General features: G+C 50.6%; 1 protein-coding gene across 1 annotated transcript; it reads right to left on the minus strand.

Annotated features, from left to right (window-relative positions):
• Positions 1–26,672, minus strand: IRS2 (insulin receptor substrate 2). Its single transcript, XM_038570038.1, is given in 4 exon segments — positions 1–316; positions 22,634–23,027; positions 23,029–25,495; positions 25,533–26,672. Coding segments are annotated over 4 exon segments (4,119 nt in total). The 5' UTR covers positions 26,669–26,672; the 3' UTR covers positions 1–194.
• Positions 26,673–27,277: the final 605 nt, after the last annotated feature.

The raw sequence follows: 27,277 nt of genomic DNA on the forward strand, positions 1-27,277 counted from the left end.
AAAAAAAAAAAAAAAAAAAAAAGCTTTATGTCCTTTAAAAACTTTAATAGGTGAAGAGTTCCCCCAAAGCAGAAACAGGGGCCAGATTTTGTCCCGGGAAGAGATGTGCCCTGGCTATTTCAACACTGTCCCAGTGAGAGCGCGTGTGAGAACCCAAACCCAAATGCCCACGTTCCTTGGATAGCAGGTGTTTGCTAAAATCCACCTCCGACTTCCAAGTCTCCCCCAAAATAAGAGCTTGCGTTTTCTCCCTGAGGTCCTGAGCAGGAGATGAATTCCTGGCCACTCCAGAGCAGGTGGTCAAGACACAGTGGATCTGCTGACATAAAGATTTTGGGTCAGAGTTTGTTTTCTTTTTACTCTGAAGCTTAGCTAAATGTAGCTGAATTGTCTCCTGTTAACCTTCAATCTATTATTGTGAAAACAGCTAAGCAAGTAAATTCCTCAATTTCCCAAACTTAAGAATGGTCCTAGACATGTGGGTTAGCTGCTCCTGAGAAATGCATTTTCCATTCACACTGGCAAAATTTGGGGGCCACCGCCCGCTCACTCCGTATGGAAGGAAGGCTTCACAGCAGTGACACAGCTCCAATCATCAGATCTTCGTGGGCTCTCCTCAAGGTGAACACGAGATTTTCCCCTTGTGCACTACAGCACAAAACCTTAATTTCTGTGCTTTAGCATGGTGGGAGTAGCGCTGAGATAGGCGGGATCATCTTTCATTCATACATTTGTGCACAGGGTGACTTTCGCAGGGCTGATGGGCAAGGGGGAGCCCTCAGGGACCCCAACTGCCAGCCTCCCCCCACCAGTGGAAGCACGGCTCCCAGCCCACGCCTGGCGCTGAAGGATGGCCAGGCCACAGTCACCAGCACAGAGACAGGTGCGCCACAGGCACCAGAGGAGTGGGCTGGGGGCACACCAGTGATGCCATGCACAGGGTGGGGACAGTAAGGAACACAGTTCCCTTGGTCTCTGAGACCCTGGGGCTGCCCACACAACCCTAGGACACTATGGAAAGGGTGGACAGGGAGAGATCCTGAGGACTGGGGACGTTGGAGGGGATGACCACGCACACACACACACCTGGGGAGGTGACAACACACACATACACATACACATACACACACCTGGGGAGGTGACCACATATAGACATACACAGACACACACACACACACACACACACACACACACACACACACACTTGGGGAGGTGACCACACACATGCGTCTGCACTGTCACAGCAGGAGGCACCTGCTTCTGGCCATGGGAAGAACACCAGCTGAAGCTGGGCATGGCAGGAAGAGGACGACCACCAGCTCTGAGACAGAGGTCCCAGCATGACGTGTGTTGTGCTCCCTACACGTGGAAAACACAGATGAATATGAGAGTGAACACATGTATGCAACCTGTCTCCTATGAGATTAAAGCAGCTGCTTTCCACAGTGCTTCTCGGTGTGGCAGTAGGAGGGTTAAGACGGGGGGTCCCAGGCACAAGGACCTGGGGTCCGGACCACCTGCCACACCCGGCAGCTGCCTCACGACACCCCACCCGTGGCTCACCATGTGTGCACCCAGGGCCCTCCCCGACACGCTGCGGTTCATGGAGCTGGTGGTGGCCTCACGTGCAACAAACAGCGTGCCTTCAGCAAACATCCTTGTTTGGATGCAAAAGAAAGGAAGGCTGGAGCACCCCAAATCAGGTCACAAGGACCATGACATGATGATGAAAAGAATCTGGACAGAATCCACCAGAGGTGAATACTCAACAAGAACACACACAGGGAGGAAGGGATTGGTTTTAGAAACCTAACTATAGTTTTTAATTTGTTATAGAAAGAAGGCCCAACAGGGTCCCCAGCTGCCCTTCCAGCCCGAGGCTGTGGCACATGCTGGCTGGGGCCCTGAACCTGGTGGAGAAGTCGAGAAGAGGAGCGGCCGGAGGAAAAGGTTGCCTGGCGACCGCTCAGGAACTGGGCCAGGGCTCAGAGGATGCAGAGGCAGCAGGAACCCCCTGTTCCCCCATCCCCAGAGGAAGAGGAGAGTGGCAGGAGCTGGCCCTGGGAGCATGAGCATACTTGCCGTTTTCGATTGTTTACTGACTTTTATTTATTTTAAGATTTTATTTATTTATTCATGAGAGACATAGAGAGAGAGAGGCAGAGACATAGGCGGAGGGAGAAGCAGGCTCCATGCAGGGAGCCTGATGTAGGACTTGATCCCGGGACTCCAGGATCACGTCCTGAGCCAAAGGCAGACGCTAAACCGCTGAGCCACCCAGGGATCCCTGTTTACTGACTTTTAAAGTAAGTTAAGTGATCTCTCCTCCTGAAAATTAATCTGCTTCATCCAGACTAGGAAATGCCACAAACTTGACATCCTCACCTTTAAATATTTATGACTTCTGATGGTGATCCCAGCAAAATTTTATGTACTTTGTTATCTATGTTAATTCTAGTAGAAGAAAAGTACAAATTATTAATTTTATGATCACTCCACACTGAATATTCATTAGGATGGGAGACATTCCTGGAACTCATTAGATGTGGAGGCAAAATAAAAAATAAACATATCAAGAAGCATTGTTCATGAATGCAATTACCAAGGTATCTGGATTGTATCCTGAAGGTAATGCGTCTAAAAATAATTTAAACTTATTGGCATTCATTGAATTTGTCCTATAATCACACGGTACTGTTCTGTAGCTTAGACATTGCTTTGTAAAGAAACCCATTCACAGAAGCATCGGTCTAAAGTAGTTGATTAAAAAAAAAACCCTTGCATTAAAAAGATAGAAGCTGTTCCAAAGCATCTGTCACACCGGCCAGTTACTTTCCCGTCTTGTTTTTGCTCTGTCACATGTGACAAATGATGCCACATGAAGAATAGGTTTCCATGTGCCAGGTATCATAATTTCTGAGGAGGAGGGGGATCATTCCTTGCCTTTTCTCTTCCATTTAAGAGCAATCACAATGCAAATGAGCAAGGACAATGTCATTAAAGACCCCACCTTCAATCTGCTCTATTTTACACACACACACACACACACACACACCAGAAAGAAATAGAAAACAAGTGGGAAGGTTTCTTTGCCATGGACAGCACAAATGTCAAAACACTGACATGTCCTGCCGATGGCAAGCTGGATTCCACAATTCCCAATACGTTAGTGGAAAGTACAGTGAGCATCATTAGGTCTAGAATGTTCTAGGGTGTTCCGGAGGTAAGCTGGGGAAATCAGCACCAGCAAATAAATTCAAGCAGCATTTTTCATACACATTCTGACTTATGACATTTTCGCTTTGATTTCTCAAAAGTACGTGGGTCTGCATGTGTTTGGCTTCACAGTCCATATTTCAGTGCCCAGAATTTGGTACACAGACCTGAATGGTTGCAAGTCAGCCCCCGGAGGCCCTGGTTCTCTCTGCAGAGGGTCCCGTGGGTCCCACCCAGGGTCGCACGCAGAGCCTTAGGGAGGCCTGGGTGGAGATGGTCTCCTGCAGGGCTGTGTGTGAGCCACCCTGTGGGGCGCAACCCAGAACTCCACAGGTGGGGGTGGGGGGTCAGGCTCAGGTGCAGGGAGCAAGGGCACTGGAAAAGGGGAGTGGGGGAGGGGACATCTGCACTTAGTAGGTAACAATGACTTAAACTTCAGGCACCTCTGCATTAAGACTGCGCAAATACTGACTTGCGTGACAAACAAAACAACGTACTTAACAAAACCCTACATTTCCAGTGGCAACTATGATTAGGAAGAAAGAAACTTGCAATAAGCCCAGACATGTCCTTTGGCCCATTTAAACCTTTGATGTGAAAACAGAGAATTACAAGAGAAAATAAACTTTTTCAGTTACAGGAGAAATTCCTAGAAAAATAAACCTGATAATACAGTATCTCCTTACTTGAAGAAAAGCAAAACACTCTTGAATATACCAGGAAAAAAAAAAAAAAAAGTAAGGTTAAGTGTGATAACAAGAGATTCTAAGAAAAACGGTTACTCGAACTTTTCATTTAAATCAGAAAAAAATAATAACTTGTAAGGAAACTCGGGGAGACAAAGTTCCTCAGGACAGACGGAGAGGGGGCAGTAAATGACTTTACCAATTGTGCAAGATTTAAAACTGTCTTCTATATGAGATCACTGTTTCCACTGACAGGTAAAATCATCTCATCATGAATGCTTGTTGGAGAAATGTCCTGGCACTGAGCTGTACATGATGGAAAGGACATGGCACAGACAGGGACTAGAAGGTCTAGCCTGGTAGGAGGCTGGGGACCCTGAAAGGTGGCTTCTCCACCTCTACCTCCCATTGACCTTTTCACCAAGAGCAAGAGCCCTTGCCCTTGGGGTCCCAGCCTGGAGCTACTGCACCACCCCTTCCTCAGCACACTTACATCTCAACTATTTGTTTCTTTTCTGTGCTTGTGCCCTAGCAGCCAATCTCCTGCAGCAAAAGTGTGCACCATGCCAGGGCAGCAGAGTCCAACAGTGTCCAGAGAGGAAATATGACTGATTATTCATATTCAGCATAGACACCAGAGGGGCAAAATACCCTCCTCCGGATTGCTGGGGGCCTTGCTCTTACATCATGAAATGTCAGGCCTTTCTAGGTGAAAAGCCAGGTAAGGGAGCGCCTGAGAATGGTCAGAAGTAAAGGATGCTCCTTTACTTCCCCAGGGCTCTCCTCCCTGCTCCACTGGGAGCATTTCTACAAAGTATAGGAGTGGGTGGGACTGGGGAGAGGGAGAGGAGGTCCGCCTCGGAGTTTACACTTTTGCACAGTAAGCACCATTATTAGCCCATCACAAAACTCTCCCCAGGGACACAAAATACTACACAGGTTCCTGCCGCCTGCTCCTGTCTCCCCTGGGATTTGGGGACTCAAACCCTTCCTGTCCCCAGCATCTGGCACAATGCTTATTAGGCCCTTTCTTTAGCTTCAATGAAGTTGAAATAAAAACCCATGTGGTTTATGCCATTTCTCACAGGCAGAAAAGCTAAACAAACAAACAGAACTTCTAAAGGAGAATGAAACCCTAGAACGGTCTGAGGCCCAGAAGAAAAGAAAACCCTCTTCACCTCATGAGAGAGAGTGGCATTCCAAGGCAGAGGTCAGCAAAGTACGGCTAAATCTGACTGTCGTCTGTTTCTGTAAATAAAGTTTTATTGGAACACAGCCATGCTCGTTCGTTTGCACAGGGCAGCTTCTGCACTTCAGCGGGAGAGCTAGTGGTTGTGCAGAGACCGTCTGCCCCGAGACGAGAGGAAGGCATCAGAGGAGAAAGTAGGGTGGGGGAGTCAAAATAACACCATACATTTCCATCTGTGTTACACCTGGAGACAGCCTGATTCCCCCTCTGGATATAAGCTGCCAGCTTATGTCCTTCAGAAATGTAATACCCTCGACTAAAAAACACGCTATCTTGTTACAGGCCCTGCTGAAAACGAGGAAGCAAGTCATGCAATCATTTATGAAGCCAGCACACTTTGGGGATTAATTTCCGCTACCTATGGCTCTTCTAGTTCATTTTTCATACACAATACGAGAATACGGTTTTCATACACAAGATACATCCTACAGTATCGTTCTTTCAACTTTAACAGAGGTGAAGTTATAATAAGTTAGACCTTCAATTCTAGAAGGGTCCAAATCTTTTCTCTTTCTCGGGTCATTTAAGAGCATGAATATAAGCGTTATGTTTCTCCCTATGAAACAGTAAGAATAATTGAGCTAAATGATATAATGTGCACTAAAATTGCAAATATCCTATGAACACTGTAATTCTTTCCATAAGCTCATGAGCTTATGCCGATGTAAAGAACATGTATTTTATGTACACTACAAAAATGTTTTTCTTGTTTATATCTGAAGTTCTCAGACCTATTATGTTTTTCCTACAAAATTAAGAAATGTACAATAACAATTTATTCAAAATATATCCACCCCAAATACCCTGTTGTTATATATCATTTCAAATGCACCTTTCTTTCCTTCAAATGTTTAGATATGTAAGAGTTGCTACTGGGGTTATTTTAGTTTTATGATTTCATTCCTTGTTTTTATTATTGAAACCGAAATAAGCATTTTTTGGAAGTCTGAAATTATGACAAACACACCTCAAATCCCCTCTATAATATCACTTAATAGGAAACAGACTTATGAGTATAGTTAAAAGGTACGGCCTAGGATTCTAAGATATATACTCTAGTTTACACATTTAACAATAATACAGCAACTTGGAAACGTATTAAAAATAGAGCATAATAAGCACTAAAGTGCTTGTCTTTCATTACAGGAAAAAAGAAAGAAGTAAATGTTGAATAAATGAGATCTTTAAAAAAAAAAAAAAAAGAAAAGAAAACAGAGGGCAATTCTGGAATCCATTGCCCCCAGCCCCTGCCCAGCTATCTCCCTCCTAGGTGCGAGCTTCCACTGAGCAAATGCACCTGGGTGGCCTGAGTGGCCTCCGCCTCTCCGCAGGCTGATTCCCTCCCTGTCTATTAACGTCCACAGGATGCAGATGTCGGCATCCTCTCCCATCTCCCGGGGGCTCAGAATAGATCTCATTTAAAGGCTCTTGTGTGAATGGGCAGCCAACCCTCAGGTGTCCTGGCTCATTCTCACCATCACTCATCTCAAAGGCATTCTGGGAGCTTAGGAATGACTCAGGTCAAGCCGTCCCCACCCCTGCAAACTGAATGCCATTCCAATGGCTCAATGCGACGTGGGTGTGGACAGTCACTGGTCCCACAGGGAGTCCTGGGGCCCAGGATCCAGCATTTACCATTCTGTTCTTCCTTCTGAAAACAGGGCCATCATTCTCCTGCCCTGAGTTCCTTCCTGGGCCTTTGTGGAACTACCAAATTTTACATATGAAAGCTACAAGCATGTAAGTCAAACACAATGTAGAGATACTCTTGACTTTCCGTGTGCAGAGGAGTACATGCCACTAGCATTAGTGGCACCTTGCAGGTGGGTCCCTTTGCTTTCTTCAAGTTCCTTCAAATGATGTATACGCGTAGCCACATGTTCCTTGTGAACTACAAAGACTTAATGAGACCCGGCAGCCCTAGGCGGCCAAAGAAAGCCTGGCTCCTCCCGCCCCGCTCTCTTGGCTAATCTGTGCGGCCACAACAGTGCTATCTCTGAGCACGTTTGCCACCACAGCATTTTCCTTCATTCAAAATTCTACCCATGAATGACATCACGAACAACTGGAACTTCAAGCAGCAAATAAACAACTCATGAATGCACAAAAACAATGGCAAATAGCTCCCGGAATGAAATGAATAAACTTGTTTTAATTGGATAGAAGCAGAACAGAAGTAGAATTGTTTTTCTGAGGGTAACTCCAGGCCATTTAAAGCTAATAGTTCTCAAATGCTGCCCTGATCGCCTTGCTCGGCTGCTCCCCCCACGTCCTGTGGGCAGGAGAGAACGTGCGTGCGGCCAGGGGGCGCATGTGCCCCGGAGCAGGCAGCTGCGCCATCAGGGACCGCCGGGACGCGCCCCGCAGCACGGTGCCCACTGGCGAGCGGGGCCATGGGCACGAGTTTCTGTTCTCTCGGGTTTATGCTCCAAAGTGTGGCAAACTGTAGGTCAACATCAGCATTCAGACTCTGCTGCACACAGAGATTTACATTCAAACCAAGTACTACTTATTAAAATTTCAGTAACAAAAAATGTGAAGTGCTAAGTTACAAACTGTCTTTACCGAGTTCATTTACTGAAAAATAAAATCAGCAGCCATGGATGGCCAGGCCTTCCCAGGAAGCGGGCCAGGAAAACGGCGGTTCCTCCCACCGGCCCCACCTGGACCTGCAGGTGCCGCCCCCAGCCCCCTCCCCCACTTCACAACCCGACAGCCCCTGGGGCAGGTTAGGCTACTACACATGCCCTCTGGGCCAAAGAGTGCCAAAGTGTAGTGTCTCCAGTCACTCACACTGGAGTCTCTGCAGGGAAAGGGCTCTGGAGACTCACTTCTCCAGCCTTGGGAGAACTCAGTGGCTGGACCCGGTAGGCATCTTACACACTTATTTGCCAGGAGGGACCTCCCACACGGGAGGCTCTGGACCCCAGGACACCTGAGCCAGGGGTCCAGCCTGGCATCTCTCAAGGCCTCGGAGGGATTTGAAAGAGCAGGCAGGATGGACACATGGACACCCTAGCCCCCCAGTCCTCCTGGAGGCCAGACCCACAACGGTTACACACAGAGCCAGGAAGAGCACCTGACGCTGCCCCTGGGCTGGGAATATGGAGGGGACCCAGTTTTGGTCCCCGCAGCTGCACGCGTGATCACGCACGTCCCCCACTCTTGCCCCTTCTCTAGTGAGAAGAAAGCCCAGTGAGGGAACAACACAGCCAAGCACAGCAAGATCCAGCTTCCCAAAGTGCTGAAGGCTCGGGGAGGGGGAAACAGTCAACTCAGGGTGAAGACATCACTCCTTCCACGGGAAGAAGGCTAGCCTGTCTGCGTAGACTGGCCTGGTCCCATTTCCAGTTCCTTCAAGCTGAGCAGAAGCCTCTGCGACTTTTCAGGATGGACTGAAAAGTCACGTGCGTTCCTAACCACGTCCTTGGGAGCCCAAATGACAAAAGGCAACACAGCAAATTACATTTTGTCATTTCTACCTATTGTACTCAACGGAACATGAACGGGCTTCCAAGCAGCCTGAACAGAGGGTAACAGGGCGGCAGCCAGTCACACAGGAGCTGGGGAGTGGGAATCCACACCAGCCCTGGGCTGCGGGTCACAGGGTGGGCGCCACGGCCACAGCCACAGCCTCAAGTCCCTGCAAAGGCCCTGGATGTGGGGCAAGTAGCCCACTTGTGGCTACTTGCCTCCCACTCTCGCCTCTTGTTGTTGCAGAGCCTCATCTAAGAGCTTCTCCAGAGTCTAGGAAGCAGAGACACCAAGGAGACCCACAAGCATAGACGGATTTTCTAAAACATTGCACGTGAACGTCAACATGGAAATTTCACGATTCTGGCCTGGAAGAGGCAAGGGCAACCCAAGTGGAAGTTGTAACTGCTAATGCAGGTAAGCAAACCGCCAGGAGCAGACCACCAGTCTTCTTCCAACGGAGGAGCTTCTTTAACACCTTGCATGTACGCTACCGTATGATGTACGTATTTCACAAAAATTAAGTGAGACAAAACCTAAATCCTGAAGACAGACCTACATGCTACGTCAAGTCTTCAAACGATACAAGCTACAAATAACTGCACACAAATCCACTCGCAAAACATCCACTTTGCTCACACACAGACTGAGGGCGGGTGGGTCCTCCTGGAAGCCTTGGAGCCTGGCTCACTCCTAGTATCAGCACCGTCCTGCCGGTTTCTCTCTGTGAAACACACGGAGGAATCCGAGCTCCATCCCTGGACGATGAAACCAACCCAGTGTGCAGCTCGAACCTCGCACTCCTGAGCAAGAGCAGAGCCTGCCCAACTAATGGCAGGCGGCCGCACGCGGCACTAACCCAGCGCCAGACCCACCCACGGTTTGGCTGGTCAGGATGAGTGAGTGTCCTTTCTCCCCCCAAAGGAGCCAGCATGTCACCTGCAAGACCCAGAAGCAGGCAGCATCACACCTCCCAGGCCCAAAGAGTCTCTCCAGCCCCAGGTTTTTCTTTAAAACATAAGAATAACAAGAACCTCCCTCCAAGGAGGTCCCGAGGACTCGACAACAGTTAGAAATGTTTTATAGGGCAGCCCGGGTGGCCCAGCAGTTTAGTGCCGCCTTCGGCCTAGGGCATGATCCTGGAGACCGGGGTCCCACGTCAGGCTCCCTGCATGGAGCCTGCTTCTCCCTCTGCCTGTGTCTCTGCCTCATTCTCTCTCTCTCTCATTCTCTGTGTCTCTCATAAATAAATAAATAAAATCTTTAAAAAAAATGTTTTATAAATTATAAGGCTCTTTACAGATGTTTGCATAATCATGTACATAATTCCACCAGGAGGCAGGTGCTTGGCTGTTAATCTTGTTTATCATCTTCCAGCGCCCACCCCCTCACAACTCAGTGCCTCAACCCATTTTCAGGGTTTCTCCCAGCTTCTATGCTAGTTTGGAAAAGGAAATTCAAGAGCTGCCATATCCCTCACGAGGCAAAAAAAGAACAAAAAAACCAAAAAAACAAAAATCAAAAAACAATAAACAAAAAAACAAAAATCAAAAAAACAAAAAAAAACCCCACACACAAGATGGCAGAATTAGATGATTCTATGCTCCTTTACATTATTAAAATATGAGCTGACATCTTTACAACGGCTGACCGAGCTCTACAGATCATGGTCCCTTGTCACCCCCTCACTTCACCTAATATGCTCTGCCTTTCTCCTTCTTCGTCAGTCATACTGACCCACTCCTCATTGCGGAACATACCAGCAATCTTCTGCCCCAGGGCCTTTGCACAGGTATTCCTTTGCCTATATGGATTCTCCCCGTAAAGATCTAGAAGACCTGCTTCTTTATCACCTTCAAGCTGTCACCTCTCCCCTCCCTCCCTTCCGCCACTTTATTTTCTGGAGCATCTATTACTACCTATAATACTTCATCATCTGAAAACATAACGAAATTAAATTTATTTCCTAGGTTTCAAATATAGGCTTGAACACTGAGTACCTTTTGTTTTTCTTTTAAGCTTGGGAACCAAACCTGTTTCTTTCTCTCATACACTTTAATATTTTTCAAATGAGTGAAACAGTTTAAAAGTATTCAACAAGTAACAACTGGCATCTTTGTCATGAAAAAAAATTTAACAATTTGATTAACTCTGAAAGTTGAAGGGAGATCTAACCTTTCTGCCTCTGTCCCTCCTGCCCACAGCCCATCTTTCTACCCTCCCAAGCAGCATTAAGTGACACTCCTATCAGTCCCCCCCCCCCCCCCGCCCCCGCCGCACCACTCCCTGCCCTGAATGAGCACTTAAAGGTGGGAAAATGTAAAAAGGACAGAAGGACAGGAAACCAACTCCCACATCAGTCTGATGGGTTGGAGATACAGCTGCCTGGCCGATGGATGGCCCTCTCCTCTCCACAGTGGATGCCAAGGCAGAGATGGGTCTGGCAGCAGCAGGTCTCAGAGCAGAGGGAGCTGCTGGTAGCCAGGGGGGCCTCCCTTGTGCAGGAGGGGGACGGGCTTTCCTGGCCAGATCACTGGGTCTATAAAAAGGACGTCCGCTTTCAAGGGCTTCAGATACACCTGCATGCCACTGAAGGTGCGTTAAAGATGTGCCGGCCTGATTTGGAAATTATTAGGATAGTGACTAAAATCTACATGTTCACCATTTATGGAAGGCCACAGTGGGGCGCGAGCAGTAGCAGTAAGCATTTTACATGTGAGCTTTCCACGTGTGTGGCCATAAACGCTTGGTGTTGCAGAATTAAGGATGAGTTCACAGAAAGAACTCCCACCACGCAAACAAAAGAGAGGACATCCGTTAAGCAGCAGTGGATGGTGGGTAAGCTGCAAAGAATCGGAAGGCTCTGGAAAAGGAGGCCAATATCCCAGTGTTGGGAAGTTTCTGGAATACTTCCACTGACAGCAAAGATGGGGTACAAGGAGAAATCCTGGGACAGTTACGGGCAGAGGCTAGAGTGAGCTATACCCAGCAGCCAGGACCCTGGCAAACTGAACCCACAGTTTCTGAGAAGAAAACTGACCCAGCATCATCGGAGGAACCCCAAGAGTATGGAGACAGGACTGAGCGCGGAGTGGCTCCATCAGAACCTTCCAGCGAGGCCACCCCACCTTGAGAAGGGCGGACGGACGACTCCTGGAAAGCTCCATGCCGCTGCCCAGGAAACAGCCTACGTGGGGAGCACCGAGTGGCCCCCGGCGACTACTCAGGTGTGTTCATACACACTGAATCTCCATCGAGTAACTGGCTAAACTGTCAACTCTAGGAAATGCCTCAAGACACGAAGAATTCTGAACATTCCAGCTGAACAGGACAGACTCCAGAGTCGTGGAGATGAATGCTTATCACCCAGAGTTATTCTAGGAACTTAATTAAATGCTCCATGCCAGAGAAACTTGGGTATTTTACTGCTGTGGTTATTTCATTTGGAACGAAGGCTACTAATAAACCAGCCCTACTGATAAGCTAAACTGCAAATAATGATAAGAAGTAAAATGGAATTAAGGTGAGTTCTTCTACTGCATCTTTAAAACTCTGATAGGACCATAAACACCAAAATGTCATTATGCTTAGAAGCTACGTAAACTTTCAGAGAAAATGCTCATTTTAAAATTTCAAAATAAGTAAAGGCTAAAGGATGTTTTAAAATTCATTGTTTGTAAGTTTGTCGGGCTTTCATATCTAATATTTCCACACCACACGTTATTCAAGTTTCCACTTTTTACCGAACCAGCTGAAAAGTTAATTTTCTGTTGCGGACTATAAAATAAATGTACGCTCCTGGATTTATAACATCCTAAAGAAGGAAGAAATACAGATTTTGCAGTTTTGCAACTCGTGTATTTGGCTAAATAGTACCTAAATATTTTCAATTGAACTGTACGTTTATAAGAAGTCTACTTAGCAAACTAATGAAAGTTCTTTGCAGAAATGTCATCAGACTTATTTGATAAATATAACTGGAAGACGGAATGAGTAGCAAATGCATTTGTTTGTTTCATCTGTATACACAAAGTGCTGTTTTAGGTCACTTTTATGCCAGAAAACTATTTTTGAAAACCCTGCTATCATGTAAGAATAAAACAGAGGTATGCGTTGCCACCCATCACTTGAGCAATTTATCTTCCAAAAAATGCATCCAGCCTTTGGCGAAAGAAACTGACCGCCTGAGTGTCTCTTTCTAGCAACTTCTGTCCTCTGAGTAGTTCAGGAGCTCCAGAATGTTGACAGGGTCCCAGAGTACTACTCCTACCTCCCTCTCACCCTCAAACAAAATCAAGCTGCTCTATGCACACTAATTGGTGCCTTGTTTAATACTGCTTATTGCTCAGAGTTTCTAAAGCACGATTTGCATAGTTTTTAAACTTATTAAGAATGTCCTGGCCTATTTCCAAAACTTCTCTTCATGCTTCTGCACCTCCCCGCCCCTGCCATTGGCCCAGCGGGTGCCTGGGACCCTGCACCGGGGACAGGGAAGGGGGCACTGGCAGGCTGTGGTGTGGGGCCAAGTCCCCTGGGGGGGGGGGGCATGGGCGTGGCTTCTACTGCAGGCGGGGAACTCTCAGCCTTCACCCACCCCAGTCCCCACTTCCCTGGCTTCCCACCGCCAGCACCTGGCAGTGCGGCCACGCCAGTTCAGGGGTTCTCTAAGGAGGGGATCCAAACCTCGCCCTGGGAAACACTGCTGCATTTATTTATGAAGACTCCCTACAGCGCGAGCACAGCAGCATCTTTATTCGGCAGCTTTTGCATTTCACCTGGTGAGTACTCTCCAGACCCAGAACCCAGAGACAGGGCGCTCTGAACTCTGCTCTCCCCCACCCTCACCCCGAAAGGCTGTTTTTGCAGTGCACTGATGGGAAGGGCAGGGGAGGGAGCTGCATCGCCCTGGTTTGTTGACCCCAGTGGGCGGCGGCAGCCTCCTTCCCGAGGGGCTGGGTAGATTACTGGTGCACGATGCTTACCAGGGAGGCGTGTGGCCCCAGGCTGCCATCTGCTAGGAAGGAAGTCCTCTCTCGGAGGATGCTGGAGAGACTGGCAGCTAATGTAAACAAAACCAACTCAGCCCGTAGATCCCCATTGCATTTTTTAAAAATATGGACAGCCTATGAATTTTGGTTTGTTTACATCTTCCCTTCTGCCTTTGAAAGTGGGGTCACAGTCACATCATTAGGAAGGTAGAAAAACCATTTCTCTTCATTCAAAAATTCAGTTAAATGATTTCTTTTTTTCAGAAAAAAAAATCTTGAAAATAAGAGAGGCACTCGTGAAATAATCTGGTCCCCAGAAGATTACCACCTAGCAACAACTGATTAGTTAACTTATTGGTCCTTAGGCAAATTCTAAATTGGTTAGTTTTCAAATACACTCATCATTAAGTAGGTTAATGACTCATTTCTTAGGAAACTGTTAATGGACTTATTCATAAGGAGGAGAATATGTATTTCACTTATGGAATAAATCTATCACAAAGACACCTCACGCCATAACCAGATCAAGCATCTAGCTTGAACCCATCACAAATGGCAAGGACATATGTTTTTCCCAGGTAACAGAGGCTTTTCCACTGGAATCATGCCAAGAATTTTCTTCTTTCTTTTCTTCTTTTTTTTTTTTTAACAAGTAAGCACATGATCTTGAATGTTTGCCAAACCTTCGCTCTTCTGCTTCCCCAGTACACACTGCCCACATGATCGTGAGCAGGCGTGTCTCCTGATTCACAGCACTCTTCCTTACCTAGGTGCCTCTGCATCCTCTGCTTCTGTCGGCCAGCAGACCTGCTAGTCTACGCATGAAGCAAAATGTTCCAAAGTCAAAAAAAAAAGAAAAAAAAAAAAGGACAGATACCACTTGTACAAACGCTGAGTTGTTCTGGAGCGAATACGACAGCCCTGGGAGGAAGTTATTCAGTGGTACACAAAAGACCCACAGAGACAGGGCATACTCTATTCTTTCTTGATAATATTTACAAACATTTCTACCAACGAATTAAATGGTGACCTTGGAAAAAAGGTCTGACCTCCCTGAGCCTCTGTGTACGCAGGCTTAAATGAGTTTTATTATACCAACCGTTCCCAACTCCTCTCCCTTGAAACGACCTTGCATTCTCTCCTGATCCTCACCACACTGTGTGGACAGAATTTTCATGTATTTGGTGGTGGGAGGGCGGAGAGGCATCTTCTCAAGGATAATATATAGCCAGCTTTGTTGAAACAAAAAGCAGCTAGAGGAATAGGAGCTTTCAGTGTTGCAGACCACTGGGACCCCAGGAAGTGAGACTGGAAAGCCCCAGAACAGATGACCAGTCAACAACCTGGAACCACCACTCTGAAGCCACCAACACAGTGACGGCTGTGAAAGTCCTATCAGATCCTGAGCTCTGCATACTGCCAGGCATAAAACGGGTTTAAAAAAATTAGGGGGCTTCCCTTCCATGTCCTACTTCCTGCTTAACTGCCCACATTTTACTCAGAATCAATAAACACATGGGAAAAAAAAGAGGGAAATTCAGTAAGTATCAGCCAAGCGAAATAGAAAACAAAACAGCTACCTGGATAGTTGCCTGAGACGGGTCTAGGCTAAAATCCTAATGTAACTGTTGGCTCTGAGCTTCCCCAGCAGACAGTTTGTAGCACTCGGAGACAGTATGATGGGATGTAAGAGCACAGGCTGCCGAGTCAGACCTGAGGAGGCAGGACCGCAGGACAAGGCAGGACAAGGATGGTCAATGGGCACCTTCTGAGGCTCACCCAACAGTACTCCTCTCAGCTCTCGGAACCTGGCCAAGTCCCGGGGCCTCTCTCTGCTGCAGATTCCTCATTCCCAAGGAGTGGCCCTGCCTAATGTCACTGGGTTTGGGAGTATAATGTGATACTACAGGGAAGAAAATGTCTCGATGCCATGAAGTGAGGAAAAAAACAGTGCCTGGATTTTAAACAATTCTTTTGACCTAAAGGAGTTAGGGCAACACAATACTCTTCCAATACTGATCAGCATAATGGTTACAACTTCACCAGCACCAGCTCCAGCTGCCTTCTTTCACTGCGCATCAGGTTCTGGGATTCTTAGTAGCACCTAATTCAGAGGCAAATGATGGGCCCCCTCCCCTAAGTAACTACTTTTACATTTGGACAGAGGAAGCACTACGTCACACTCATAAATGCTAGAGATCAGGCATTAATACTATGTAAAAGCATAAATCCTTCTTAGGATAAACATACGGATTTTAAAGTAATTATTAAAATCACATAATATAATGAAATCTATCATAATCCCCATTTTTACACACTGAAAAAATTGCAATTTAATACTAGACTACAATCATTCACCCAACGATTTATACCAACACCCTATGGATAGATTAAAGCACCAGTAAGACTATAATTATACTTAAGGTTGTAAAGTTTTAACGTGATTAGAGAACACGTCATTATTCAGTATTTGAGTTTCACAAAGACAAAATTCCCACCAAGCCTCTTGGGGCATGATTAGATAAGACATGGAGCCCCCTCCCCTACACACACACACACACACAAAATATTTATTTCTGGAAAATTTGATACTGTTTAAAATCAATACTAAAGGACACCTGGGTGGCTCAGCCAGTTGAGCGTCAGATCTTGATTTTGGTTCAGGTCATGATCTTAGGGTCATGAGACTGAGTCTGGCTTAGGGCTCCACACTTAGCACAGAGTCGGCTTGTCCCTTTCCCCTCTGCTCCTCCCTCACTCCTCTCTCTAAAATAAATTAGTAAAATCTTAAAAACCAATAAATACAATAAAATAGAAACTAAAAACAAAACAAAACAAAAAAACAACCAGTACTGACAAGGTGCTGTGCATATGGTCATTTATCTTAAGGCATATTACGTACCACCATATTTAACCAAATATTCCAAATTTCACTAAAAGCACAATAGGCAAGGAGTATTTTATAAATCTTGTTTGTGGGTGTAAATATTATGTATGGCATAAGAAAATGGGGCCAAATCTGAAGACACATTTGTCTGCTCAAGGTTTACAATGTCTCTGGACCTGTAAAAGTGACTTTATGCAAATTTAATATTTTTCTAGTGTAATCGCTGAGAAATCAGAACCGCTAACTTGACTATTTTACCGCTTGTAAACGTGCAGCCTTTAAATTTTAACCCAATTCTATCCCAGCGTTCCCATGCAATGAATTCAATTAAGCAGCAAGAGTACCATGCACAGAAGGATCTTGTATTATTCGCATCCACTGAGCAAAATGGTAGTGTACAACGTGTATTTCTACTCCCTCTATTCAAACTTCCTTCTGTGCCTTTTATTTTCGTGTGCCGTTAACTCAAGTCTCTGTGGCTATCTAGAAAGAAATCGAATCCTCACTAGCAGTTCTCAGCCTCAGCATTTGCCCTATCTTGAATGATGACTCCACTCGTCCTCCTCAGAAAAAAAAAAACCTACCAATGAACTCAGTCTGCAATGATCTACCTTGAATGATTAAAAAAACCACAGTGATCTTGAAGAACACATTCAAATAGATAAAATCAACAGAGAGTCTCCCCGATTATATTTAGATAGTACGTTTCTACTTGATCAGTAACGTGGTTACAACTGATCACATTGGAGGGTCAGAAAATTTGGTTTTCATTTGTTTATTAAAATGTCTTGCTCATCTTGAATAGAAAGACATTCTCCTCATGTCTGTAGTAGAGAAAATCTGCAGCGAACTCTCCTACTATTCGTGGAGTCGGTGAAGACCCGGCTTTGGGCGGGGCTTCACTTCCCTCTGAGTTTTTCCTCACTCTACTTGGCAGTGCAGATAAAAAGAGTAAAGTTACATTTTCCCTTAAGTTTCTAAGGTGAAATGGGAACACTTGATTCTGTGCTACCCAAAAAAACAAAACAAAACAAAAAACCCTCTCAACTTGCCAAATCTGATACCAAAAGTTAACTAGCTCTTGGAACTATGCTTCTACAGAAAATGCATTAGTGGGAATTTTAACAGAAAACCCATTATACCCATGCTGGTAGTAAATAAAAGTGCTACGAGTCCTCCTCCTCTCCAGAAAAACAGAGAGATTCGTGTAATACACATAATTCCAAAGAAAATAATTATATTTAATTATCTATTAAAATTCCTTTTGTGGGGGAGTGGGCCTGTGCAAGAGCAAACGAATCAAACAAACACTGGAGGTTTTCCTACCATGTCTGACAACCAAAAAAAATCAAAACAGAGCAGGAGGGGCTACCCTAGTTAAATCAACCCTAAAAGAGAACCCCCAAGCCCAACACTAGGTTCAGCAGCTGAAAGTTTAAGGGTTCTGTTTTTCTCTCAATACAGCCCACGTTAAAAGCCAAAACTATCAGTTAAAAAAAATGAGTATCGTAATTACTAATTTTCATATTGACAATACCTGTTGACATACAAACAAATTATAAAAGGTAATCAAAAGTACGGTCTTAATATAGTTTCAGCTTTAGGACGCTGTTTTCCTTGATTATGTCATTTCACTACGTAATTTATTTTATTTTTATTTTTTTTATTTTTTTTAATTTTTATTTATTTATGATAGTCACATAGAGAGAGAGAGAGGCAGAGACATAGGCAGAGGGAGAAGCAGGCTCCATGCACCGGGAGCCCGACGTGGGATTCGATCCTGGGTCTCCAGGATCGCGCCCTGGGCCAAAGGCAGGCGCTAAACCGCTGCGCCACCCAGGGATCCCTCACTACGTAATTTAAAACACTACTTCATTGCAATTGATTATCTATGAACAAAATCTCAAGTTGGGTAAAGATGAGGGGAAAACATGGTTCTTGGAGACTGGAGTGGAATTAGCAATGAAGAAGAAAAGACATGCATCTCTTAAAAAAGGCGTTAGCTCCATTTTTAGACGACCGTGAGTTGTTTCTTTTTAAGAACACTCATTGACAAAAGTGACTTTCCTATAAACCCTCATAGTTTCAAGGCAATAAGTATCAATAGTGTCAGTGAGTTTATCAGCAGGATCCTTCAGGAGAGCATTTTAACCGTTCTTGATTTTTATGATCTGCTGGACCTCCCAATGGCCGAGGCCACAGGAGTGAGAGGGTTATAATTACCCCATTTTACAGACAGAGAAAGTGAGAAAGTGGGGTTAAATGGTTCTCCTCTGTCACACAATGACTCATTAAGATCAGCAACCAGAAACCTGGTTTCCTGATTCCTGGTTTAATGTTCCACATACTATGCTTCCTTCTACGAAGTACTATTTTTGTAAAGGTTTCTCTTTCAATAAAGGAAGTAGAACAAGTCACGTGACTTTCATTCACGAAAGCCTGTGTGTTTTCATTAGCACCTTGGTTGTCTGTTCCCGGGAACAGGGCAGGAGCAGTGTTCATTATTATCTTATTACGACCAGAGCTGGCCAACCAAAGCAGGAGAGCACGCAAAACAGAAAAATAAAGGGCATGTGGTTTGTCAAGCAATCTCATTGGAGTTCTAAAAATATTCAGGTTCTTTGCTTTCAGACTTCCAATAGGCAATCCTTTTAAACATAAATCGTGATTATCTTGTTCCTTTGGAGACGTTCCTGCTGTCCCCAAATTCTCTGACCATAGGATAGGAACAAATAGTCCTCTTATCAATCAGAATTTAAACAGAGATGCTTTCAGCGGTAACTCGTATCTAATCTGCCTTATACATACATAAAAACCAATTTTAGAACAAAAATCCCACCAAAGAGGAACAGTTAGATAGCACCTTTTATGATCTACACCAACCTAGTCGTAGCACAAACATGTATACAGTTAATTTTTAAATGCTGTTTTAAAGCATAGTAAATTCCACACTGTATTTTCAATTCCAAAACAACAACGTTCTGACAGATTGGTTCAATGTTCCTACGTACGCACCCGCAAAGCACGCAGAAAGGGCCTTCCTTTGCTCCCCAATAAGATGGATAATTTACAGTTCAAATTTTATTTGCTCTGGATTAATCCATAACTATTGTGTTATACAGATTATTATCATATATTAATCCAGAGCATGCACATACACAAACACACACACACACACACACCCCTAAAGTGCACTGACTTGCTTCTGGCACCAAAATCCCACCATCCCCCAACTCTACTGTAAACAACTATCAAACGTTGTTGCAGAAATCTTGTGTCTTTGTTACCACTTATGCAAATGCCAAACCCTACTGCAGGACCCCAAATCATTCTGCTTCAGCATAATTAATGACATTTCCCCATGTGGAGACGGAGGAGCTCAGTGTGAACAGACACCTATGCCACTTCTGAGCGCCAGGCCATGCACACAATGACCCAGGAAGTTTTTTCTCCTATTTCATCTTCAAAGAAATGCTTTCCAAGTCTTCCTCCCTATAAATCATCCTCCCAAAGGACGCTTATCTCCCGTGAACTCTTTATTTATGAGCACCACAGACAAATTTCTACATGCACACGTGAGTTAAATAAAAGTGGACGTTCATTTTGAGTTCCTCTCTGGCTCCACAGACCACAGCGCAGGTTCCACATTCATTAAGATGACATCCTCGTCTTTCCTGTTCTACTGTTCTTGTGTCAAATCAGTTCACTAGAAATCCATTTCGCATGTAGCCCTCTTAAAAAACTGTGGTTCTGGCACAATGGATCAATTGCAGTTCTCGATCTTGCTTAAAAATAGTCCTTTCTCTTCTTAAAAAGGTGTTTACCATAATGCTCACAGAGTCTTTGGAAAAACGGCAAGCAAATTCAATCTCATCTTTGTTCAGCCACCACCGAGCCTACGAACTGCTGTTTTGGTTTCAGGAGTCCTGAGTCCTATAGGTTGAAAGGAATTTTATACTGGTGGGAAAACAAACAGAACAAGCTAAATCAGGTCTCTAACTAAACTTATCTCTCGCAGTTTAACATTTTATTTTCCCCGAGTTTGAAAAGGGCATTATATCATAACATGAATCACGTTTCTTAATGTATCTCCCTTATCAGAAAGGCCTTGAATCCTTTCAGGCTGGTAGAGGCAAACCCCAGCTCACTCCTCCTGCTCCTGCAGGAACCCACTCCTGGGGCCTTCTGTAATCCAGGCCAGGGTTTTGCTTCCTGTTTCACCAAAAGGGTAAAAAAGGTGTTATGTTCTCAGGCTGCTTTTCTGATTAGAATCAGATTTCAGCAAAATGTACTTTCATGTTTACTATGGCATATCCCCCATATACCCATCTGGGCATGCGAGGAAAATGTTTGCATGCATGCATTTCTCCCTCCCCCCCCCCCCCTCAATTCCAGTCATGCCTGTGTGTTTCTATGGTCTGTGTCCTAGACTGCAGCTAATCCTTCAACTCCCTGACACACAAACAATTTTTCAGAAGTATCTGTAGTGTTTAACTTAACTGCAAGCAAAGTGACCTTCAGAGGCAAGTCATCGTTTATGGGATACACTCTGACAAGTTCCGATTGATTTAATTAGATGGTGCTAGAGCACCATACTCCTGATAATTCTCTAGGACTCTTTTCATCTTTTATTCTATGGTTTTAATAAAAAAGTAAAGAGCTCCTCCTCTCTTATAGTAGAACAACAGGCTATTTACCCTACAGCTATACTTTTACATCCCATGGACTAACCGTCCCAGGCATACTATCAACTGTATGCTGGACTTAGCTTTCAGCTACTCTGTTTAAGACCAAAAGGCGCACGGATCCCCAAAAGCTGTGGAGATCGTCACTTCGGACCCTTTGCAGACTTCTGACTTCACGCCGGCATCTACATAACACTATTTGCTGCTTTATATTTTGTGGTTCCTCCGGAGCCTCTACCTTACTAGAACCCTCCCCAAACACACACATCACCAAAGAAAAATTAGGAACTTGTGAATTGAACATTCACACCCCTACCACCCAGTCATTCAAAGTTTGAGATCCTCAGAATGCACCACCAGCTGCAAAGCAAGCACACCTCTCCTCATGGATATTTGATAAGAACGTGAAGGATGCGGGGCACCATCCTGTCCAATTGTTCTTGAAAACACCACGTGGCTGTCTTCCACTTGTTTCCTCTAAAGCACTGATTCTAAATCCCGGCTGCACGTTATCACCCAGGCAAACTGTGAACAACACTGGTGCCTGTGCTCTGCCCACCGGAGGCTTTGCTTCAATCTGTCTGGGGCGAGGCCCCAAAGGGGCTTTCTCAAACCTCCTCAGGTGAGCCTAACCTGGGACAGGGTTCTCAGAGGATGTTCCCCAACCAGCAGCAGCAACACAACCTGGGAACTTCCGAGAAAGGCACCTTCCAGGCCACGCCCTACACCTTCCGCATCACAATCTCTGGGGCTCTGCACAACCCAGTCATCCAGGCTTCAGCCATCTCTGACCAGGTGACCCCCCAGGTATGCTCGAGTCAGAGAACTACTGCTTCTACCCCACGTGTAGGCACTGCCACCCTGTCAGACCCTTGGGAGAAAAACGATGCCTCTTACAGAAAAGCCCCTACAGTTTCTGTGTAAAACTGAACCACCGGTTATAACTGTTCCCTGTTGCAGCCACCAAAATGGATGCTCATTTTCTAAATGACTTGCAGGCCTGTCTTTAAAAACTTTAAGGCTCAGCAAAAATCAGGTGGGACCTGCTTCCAGGAAAACAAAGACAAAGGGTGAGGGAGCTGTCAGAACTTCAGGTCAAGAACCAACCCCTGGCACTCTGGGGTGGCTGACGTGGGAAGACCCGTGCCCTGGGGACAGAGGGGAGGAGGGGGTGGGGTCCAAACAACAAGTCCACAGCTCCTGAGTGGGAGGCTTCACCTCCAACTCAGAGATATCACGGAAGACCACTGGACGGCTCTTGGTGTTTGGAGAAGGAAGCCGAGGGGGCAGGAAGGAAAACCAAACCGGAAGGCTGGCCCGATATTTTGGCACTCAGGTCCAGGTAGCAAAGAACAGCAGCCCCCCGCTCTCCCACCGGTTCTCCCACCGGTGCTTCCAGCCATCCTCCCACCGGTCCTCCCACCCTTCACAAGGTCCAAAGGCCTCACCTTTCACGATGGTGGCCTCCTTCAGGTGATGGGACAGGAAGTCAATGCTGGCATAGGTGTTGGCGGGGGGCAAGGCGCCGGGGCTGGGCCCCCCACACACCCCACCGCCGCCGCTGCTCCCCACGGCGGTGATCAGGCCCCCGAGACTGCGGGTCCGGCCCCAGGCGCTCTTGTCTCCGGGCTGCGGATGCGGATGCTGCTGCGGGGCGGGTGACAGCCCAGGCTCGTCCCTCACGTCGATGGCGATGTAGTTGAGGCCATTCTGGAAGCCGGCAGAGGTCTCCCTGCGCATTGGGGCGCCACTGCCCCCAGGGCAGCCGACCAAGCCCCCGGGCTGACCTGGGCCCCAGGGGCGCGCCTGCTGGGGGTGCGGCGGCTGCAGCTGGCGGGGGGACAGTGGGGCGGTCGTCCCCGGCACCCAGGACGCCGCTGCTGCCCCCTTCGCTGCTTTTCCTGAGAGACACGTTTTCCACAGAGGCCGAGTTGTGGCGCTTGGGGTTGTGGGCGAAGGAGGGGGACACGGGGGTCACAGTGGTGGTCGAGGCAAAGGTCTCAGAGCTGTGGCGGCGCCGGCCCCCCTGCGGGTCGGCGCGGATGACCTTGGCGCCCCGGTGCGGGTCCGGGGGCTGGCTGGCCTGCAGGAAGGCCTCGACTCCCGACACCTGGTCCATGAGGCTCAGCCTCTTCACCCCGGACGTGGGGCTGGTCACGCGGGCGCCCTCTGGCTTCGGGGGCGCCGCGATGGGTTGTGGCGGGGTGGCAGCCACGCCGAAGGCCATCTCGGTGTAGTCACCATTGTCCCCGGGCTCCGAGGAAGAGGAGGAGGCCGCGCCGGGGCCCTGCGACGGGGCGGCCGGGGGTAGGCGGTACAGCTCCCCCGGGGGCGGCGGCGGGGGCGGCTGCAGCTGCAGGGAGGCCGCGGGGGCGGCGGGGCGAGGGGGCAGCGGCGGGTAGGGCGAGGCGGCCTCGGGGGACAGGAGGGCGTCCAGGGAGCCCACGGGGTCCCCGCTCTGCGCGCCGGGCTTGGGCGACTTGGGCGAGCTGAAGTCGAGGTTCATGTAGTCGGAGAGCGGGGAGCGCTGCCTGCTGTCGCTGCTGGTGCCCGGGGTGCCCGAGCCCAGGGAGGAGGCCGGGCTGCTGGCGGACAGCAGCGAGCACGACGAGGCCGCCGAGGCCAGCAGCGGGGGCGCGGGCGGGGAGAGGCGGGCCCCGGCCTCGCCGAAGTCAATGTTGATGTACTCGCCGGGGCTCTTGGGCTCGGGCGGCAGAGGGTACTCGTGCATGCTGGGCAGCGTCTGCAGCCCCTCCAGGGACAGGCGCGTGGGCCGCACTGCCCGGCAGCGCTGGGTCAGGAAGCCGTCGGGGCGGCCAGCGCTGCTGCCACCGGGCCTGCCGGGCGAAGGCACTGCTGGGTGGGGGGGCTGGGTGTGGCCGCCCGCCCCCGCGAAGGCGCCGCCGGCCGTGGGCCCCGGGCTGGCGGGCGGCTCCAGCCTCTCCTCTTCCAGGATGCGCCCCACGGGGGAGCTCATGAGCACGTACTGGTCGTTGTTGTCCCCGTTGCACGTGTAGGGCGCCTTGTAGGAGCGCGGCAGGGAGCTGTAGCAGTAGCCAGGCACTCCCCTGAGCATCTCCCCACTGCCATGCAAGGCGGCCGAAAAGAAGTCCGGAGGAGTCCCCGAGGTACCCGCGTCGCTGGGGGACATATTGAGGTAGTCCCCGTTGGGTAGCAGCTTGCTGTCGGCGCTCTCCATGGACAGCTTGGAACCACACCACATGCGCATGTACCCGCTGTCCTCGGGGGAGCTCTCGGCTGGGGAGCTCGCCTTGTAGCTAACGCCGCTGCCACTGGCCGCGAAGGCCCTGCCGGCCGACGGGGCGGGCGCTGGCACTGCAGCCCCCGTGGGGGGCAGGGCGGCGGCGGAGGCCCGCGGTTGCAGGATCTGCTTGGGGGCCGACACGCTGGTGGGGCTCATGGGCATGTAGTCGTCACTCTTACAGCTGCCACCGCCCCCGCCCATGAGGGCCACGCCGGGGGTCATGGGCATGTACCCGTCGTCGGCACCGAGGTTGCTGCTGGAGCTGCGGTGGGACCCGATCTCGACGTCGCCGTAGTCCTCGGGATACGGGTTGTACGCCACTTTGGGAGAGGACGCGGGGCAGGACGGGCAGAGGCGGCCGGAGCTGCCGGAGAAGGTGGCCCGCATCAGGGTATACTCATCCAGGGACGCGGAGGAGGGCTGGGGCACCGGCCGCTGCCGGGCAGGGGTGGTCAGGGAGTAAGTCCTCTTCCTCAGCCCCCGGTCCAGGTCCTGGGCGCCATCCCCGGACACTCTGCGGTAGGGGCGGCCGCAGTGGCTCAGGGGCCTGTCCATGGTCATGTACCCGTACAGCTCGCCCCCGCCGCCGTCCCTGGCCGGCGGCGTCTCGGCGATGGACTCGGGCGTGTTGCTCCGGTGGCTGCAGAAGGCTCTCAGGTCGCCGGGGCTGGAGCCATACTCGTCCAGCGACATGAAGCCGGGGTCGCTGGGGGAGCCCGAGGCCGACGCGCTGCCGCTGGACGGGCGCTGGCTCGCGGCGTGGTGCAGGGGGTGCTGCAGGGGCGGGTGCGGGCCCGGGGGCGGCGGGTAGGAGCCGGAGCCGTGCCCGCTGCTGGACGACAGGCTGCCGGGGCTGGTGGCGGCCGGGGGCGAGTGCGCCACGGGCATGGACATGGAGCGGCTGTGCTGCAGGGCACCCCCTGCCGGCGCCGGCGCCACCTTGCTCGCGCGCCCGCCGCAGCCGCCGCTCAGGGTGTGCGAGCGGCTCAGGGGCGCGCGCACCGGCCCGGGGCTCAGGGGGCTCCCGGCCACCGACACCGGCCTGCCGCCCGCGCCCCGCGCCCGCGCCCGCGCCCACGCCCGCCCCCGCGCCCGCCGCCCCCGCGCCCGCGCCGCCGTCGCCCTCGCTGGCCGTGCGCACCCGGCACGAGCTGCACTTGGCGGCCGGCGGGGTGGCGGCCAGGCTGTCGGTGCGCGAGCGGCGCACCAGGCCCGTCTGGCTCGGGGGCAGGTTGACCAGGTGGTGGTGGCGGCGCGCGCCGGGGACGCTGATGGGGTGCGTGGAGGACGAGCCCGACGACTGGCTCTTGCTGCGGGGCCGGAACTCGAAGAGCTCCTTGAGCGCCTTCATGGCCTCCAGGATGGTCTCGTGGATGTTCTGCGCCACCACCGAGTCGTCGGCCTGCATCCACAGCTCCCCGGGGCCCGTGACCGCCGAGCGGCCCACCTCGATGAAGAAGAAGCTGTCCGAGTGGCCGCAGCGGCGGATGTTCATGAGCTGCAGCGTCACCGACGGCTGCTCGCAGTTGAGCTTCACGAAGCCGATGGTGCGCGCCGACAGGCACAGGCGGTACACGCCCGTCAGGTTCTTGCTCTGGCCCAGGCCCTTGGGCTTCAGGTTCACCTGCCACACCTCGCGGTAGGCGGCCGTGGCGGGCGCCACCAGCCCGTAGCTGTCGTCGGCCGCGGCGGCGCCGGCCGAGCCACCCAGGGCGCCGGGCAGCGAGGCGCTGCAGGACGCGGCGGCGTTGGCGGGGGCGGGGGCGGGGGGCGCGTCGCCCGCGCGGCCCTCGCTGAGCAGGTCGGTGAGCGCGCGGTACCAGCCCTCCTGCTCCTGCTCGTTCTCCGCCGCCACCGCGAAGTACTCGTCCCTGGTGTAGAGCGCGATCAGGTACTTGTGCTTGGCGTCGGCGCGCTTGTTGATGTTGAGGCAGCAGTCGAGCGCGATGACCCGCTTCGGGGCGCCCGCCTTGCTCCGCCACTTCTTCTCGCTCTCGTAGTACTCGAGCCGCGGCGGCTGCGGCGCCGGGACCCCGCCCGCCGTCGCCGCCGCCTCGTCGCCGGGCCCGCGCAGCACGAAGAAGCGCTTGTGGCCGTGCTTCTGCTTGCGCAGGTAGCCGCACTTGCGCACGCTGTGGTTGTTGTTGTTGTTGTTGTTGAGGTTGGGGCCGTCGCCGCCCGCCGGCCCCGGGGGCCCGGGCAGCGGCGGGCTCGCCATCGCCGGCGTTTCAGGCCGCGCCGAGCCGCGCCGCGCCGCGCCGAGCCGAGCCGCCGGGGGCAGCGGAGGGGGCGCGGGCGCGGGCGCGGGCGCGGGCGGGGGCGCGGGCGGGGGCGGCTCCCTCCCCCGCCCCTGCTCGCCCGCGCGAGCCCCGGTCCCTCGGGCCCGGGAGGTGGGGGAGGCCGGGGGAGGCCCGCGGGGGGGCCGGCCCCGCGCGGTGGCGCAGCGCCCTCCGCGCCCCCGGGCCCCGGAGGATGCCCGGCGCGGGCGGTGGCCGCCCCCTGGCCCGGCGGCCCGCAGCCGCCGCCTCCCGGGCTCTCGGGCGGCGCCTGGGGACTCGCTGGCTGGGCCGGGAGTCGGGGTCCCCGAGCCGCGGGGCCGAGCCTAAGGCGCGCGCGGCCGCACCGCTCCGGCCGCTGCGCCGCGCTCGGGGGTGCCGGGGTGCGCCCGGGCGCTCGGGGTCCGCGCCGCCGCCGGGGCGGCTGCTGCTGCTGCTGCTGCTGCTGCTGCTGCTGCTGCCAACGGCGACCCGGGCTCGTCGCGGTCCCCGCCGCACAGTGAGTAACACATCGCGCACCGAGTGACTGAAGTAACAGGAGCAAAACAACA

Source organism: Canis lupus, chromosome 22 (assembly GCF_011100685.1).
Source record: "Canis lupus familiaris isolate Mischka breed German Shepherd chromosome 22, alternate assembly UU_Cfam_GSD_1.0, whole genome shotgun sequence".
Lineage (NCBI taxonomy): Eukaryota > Metazoa > Chordata > Mammalia > Carnivora > Canidae > Canis > Canis lupus.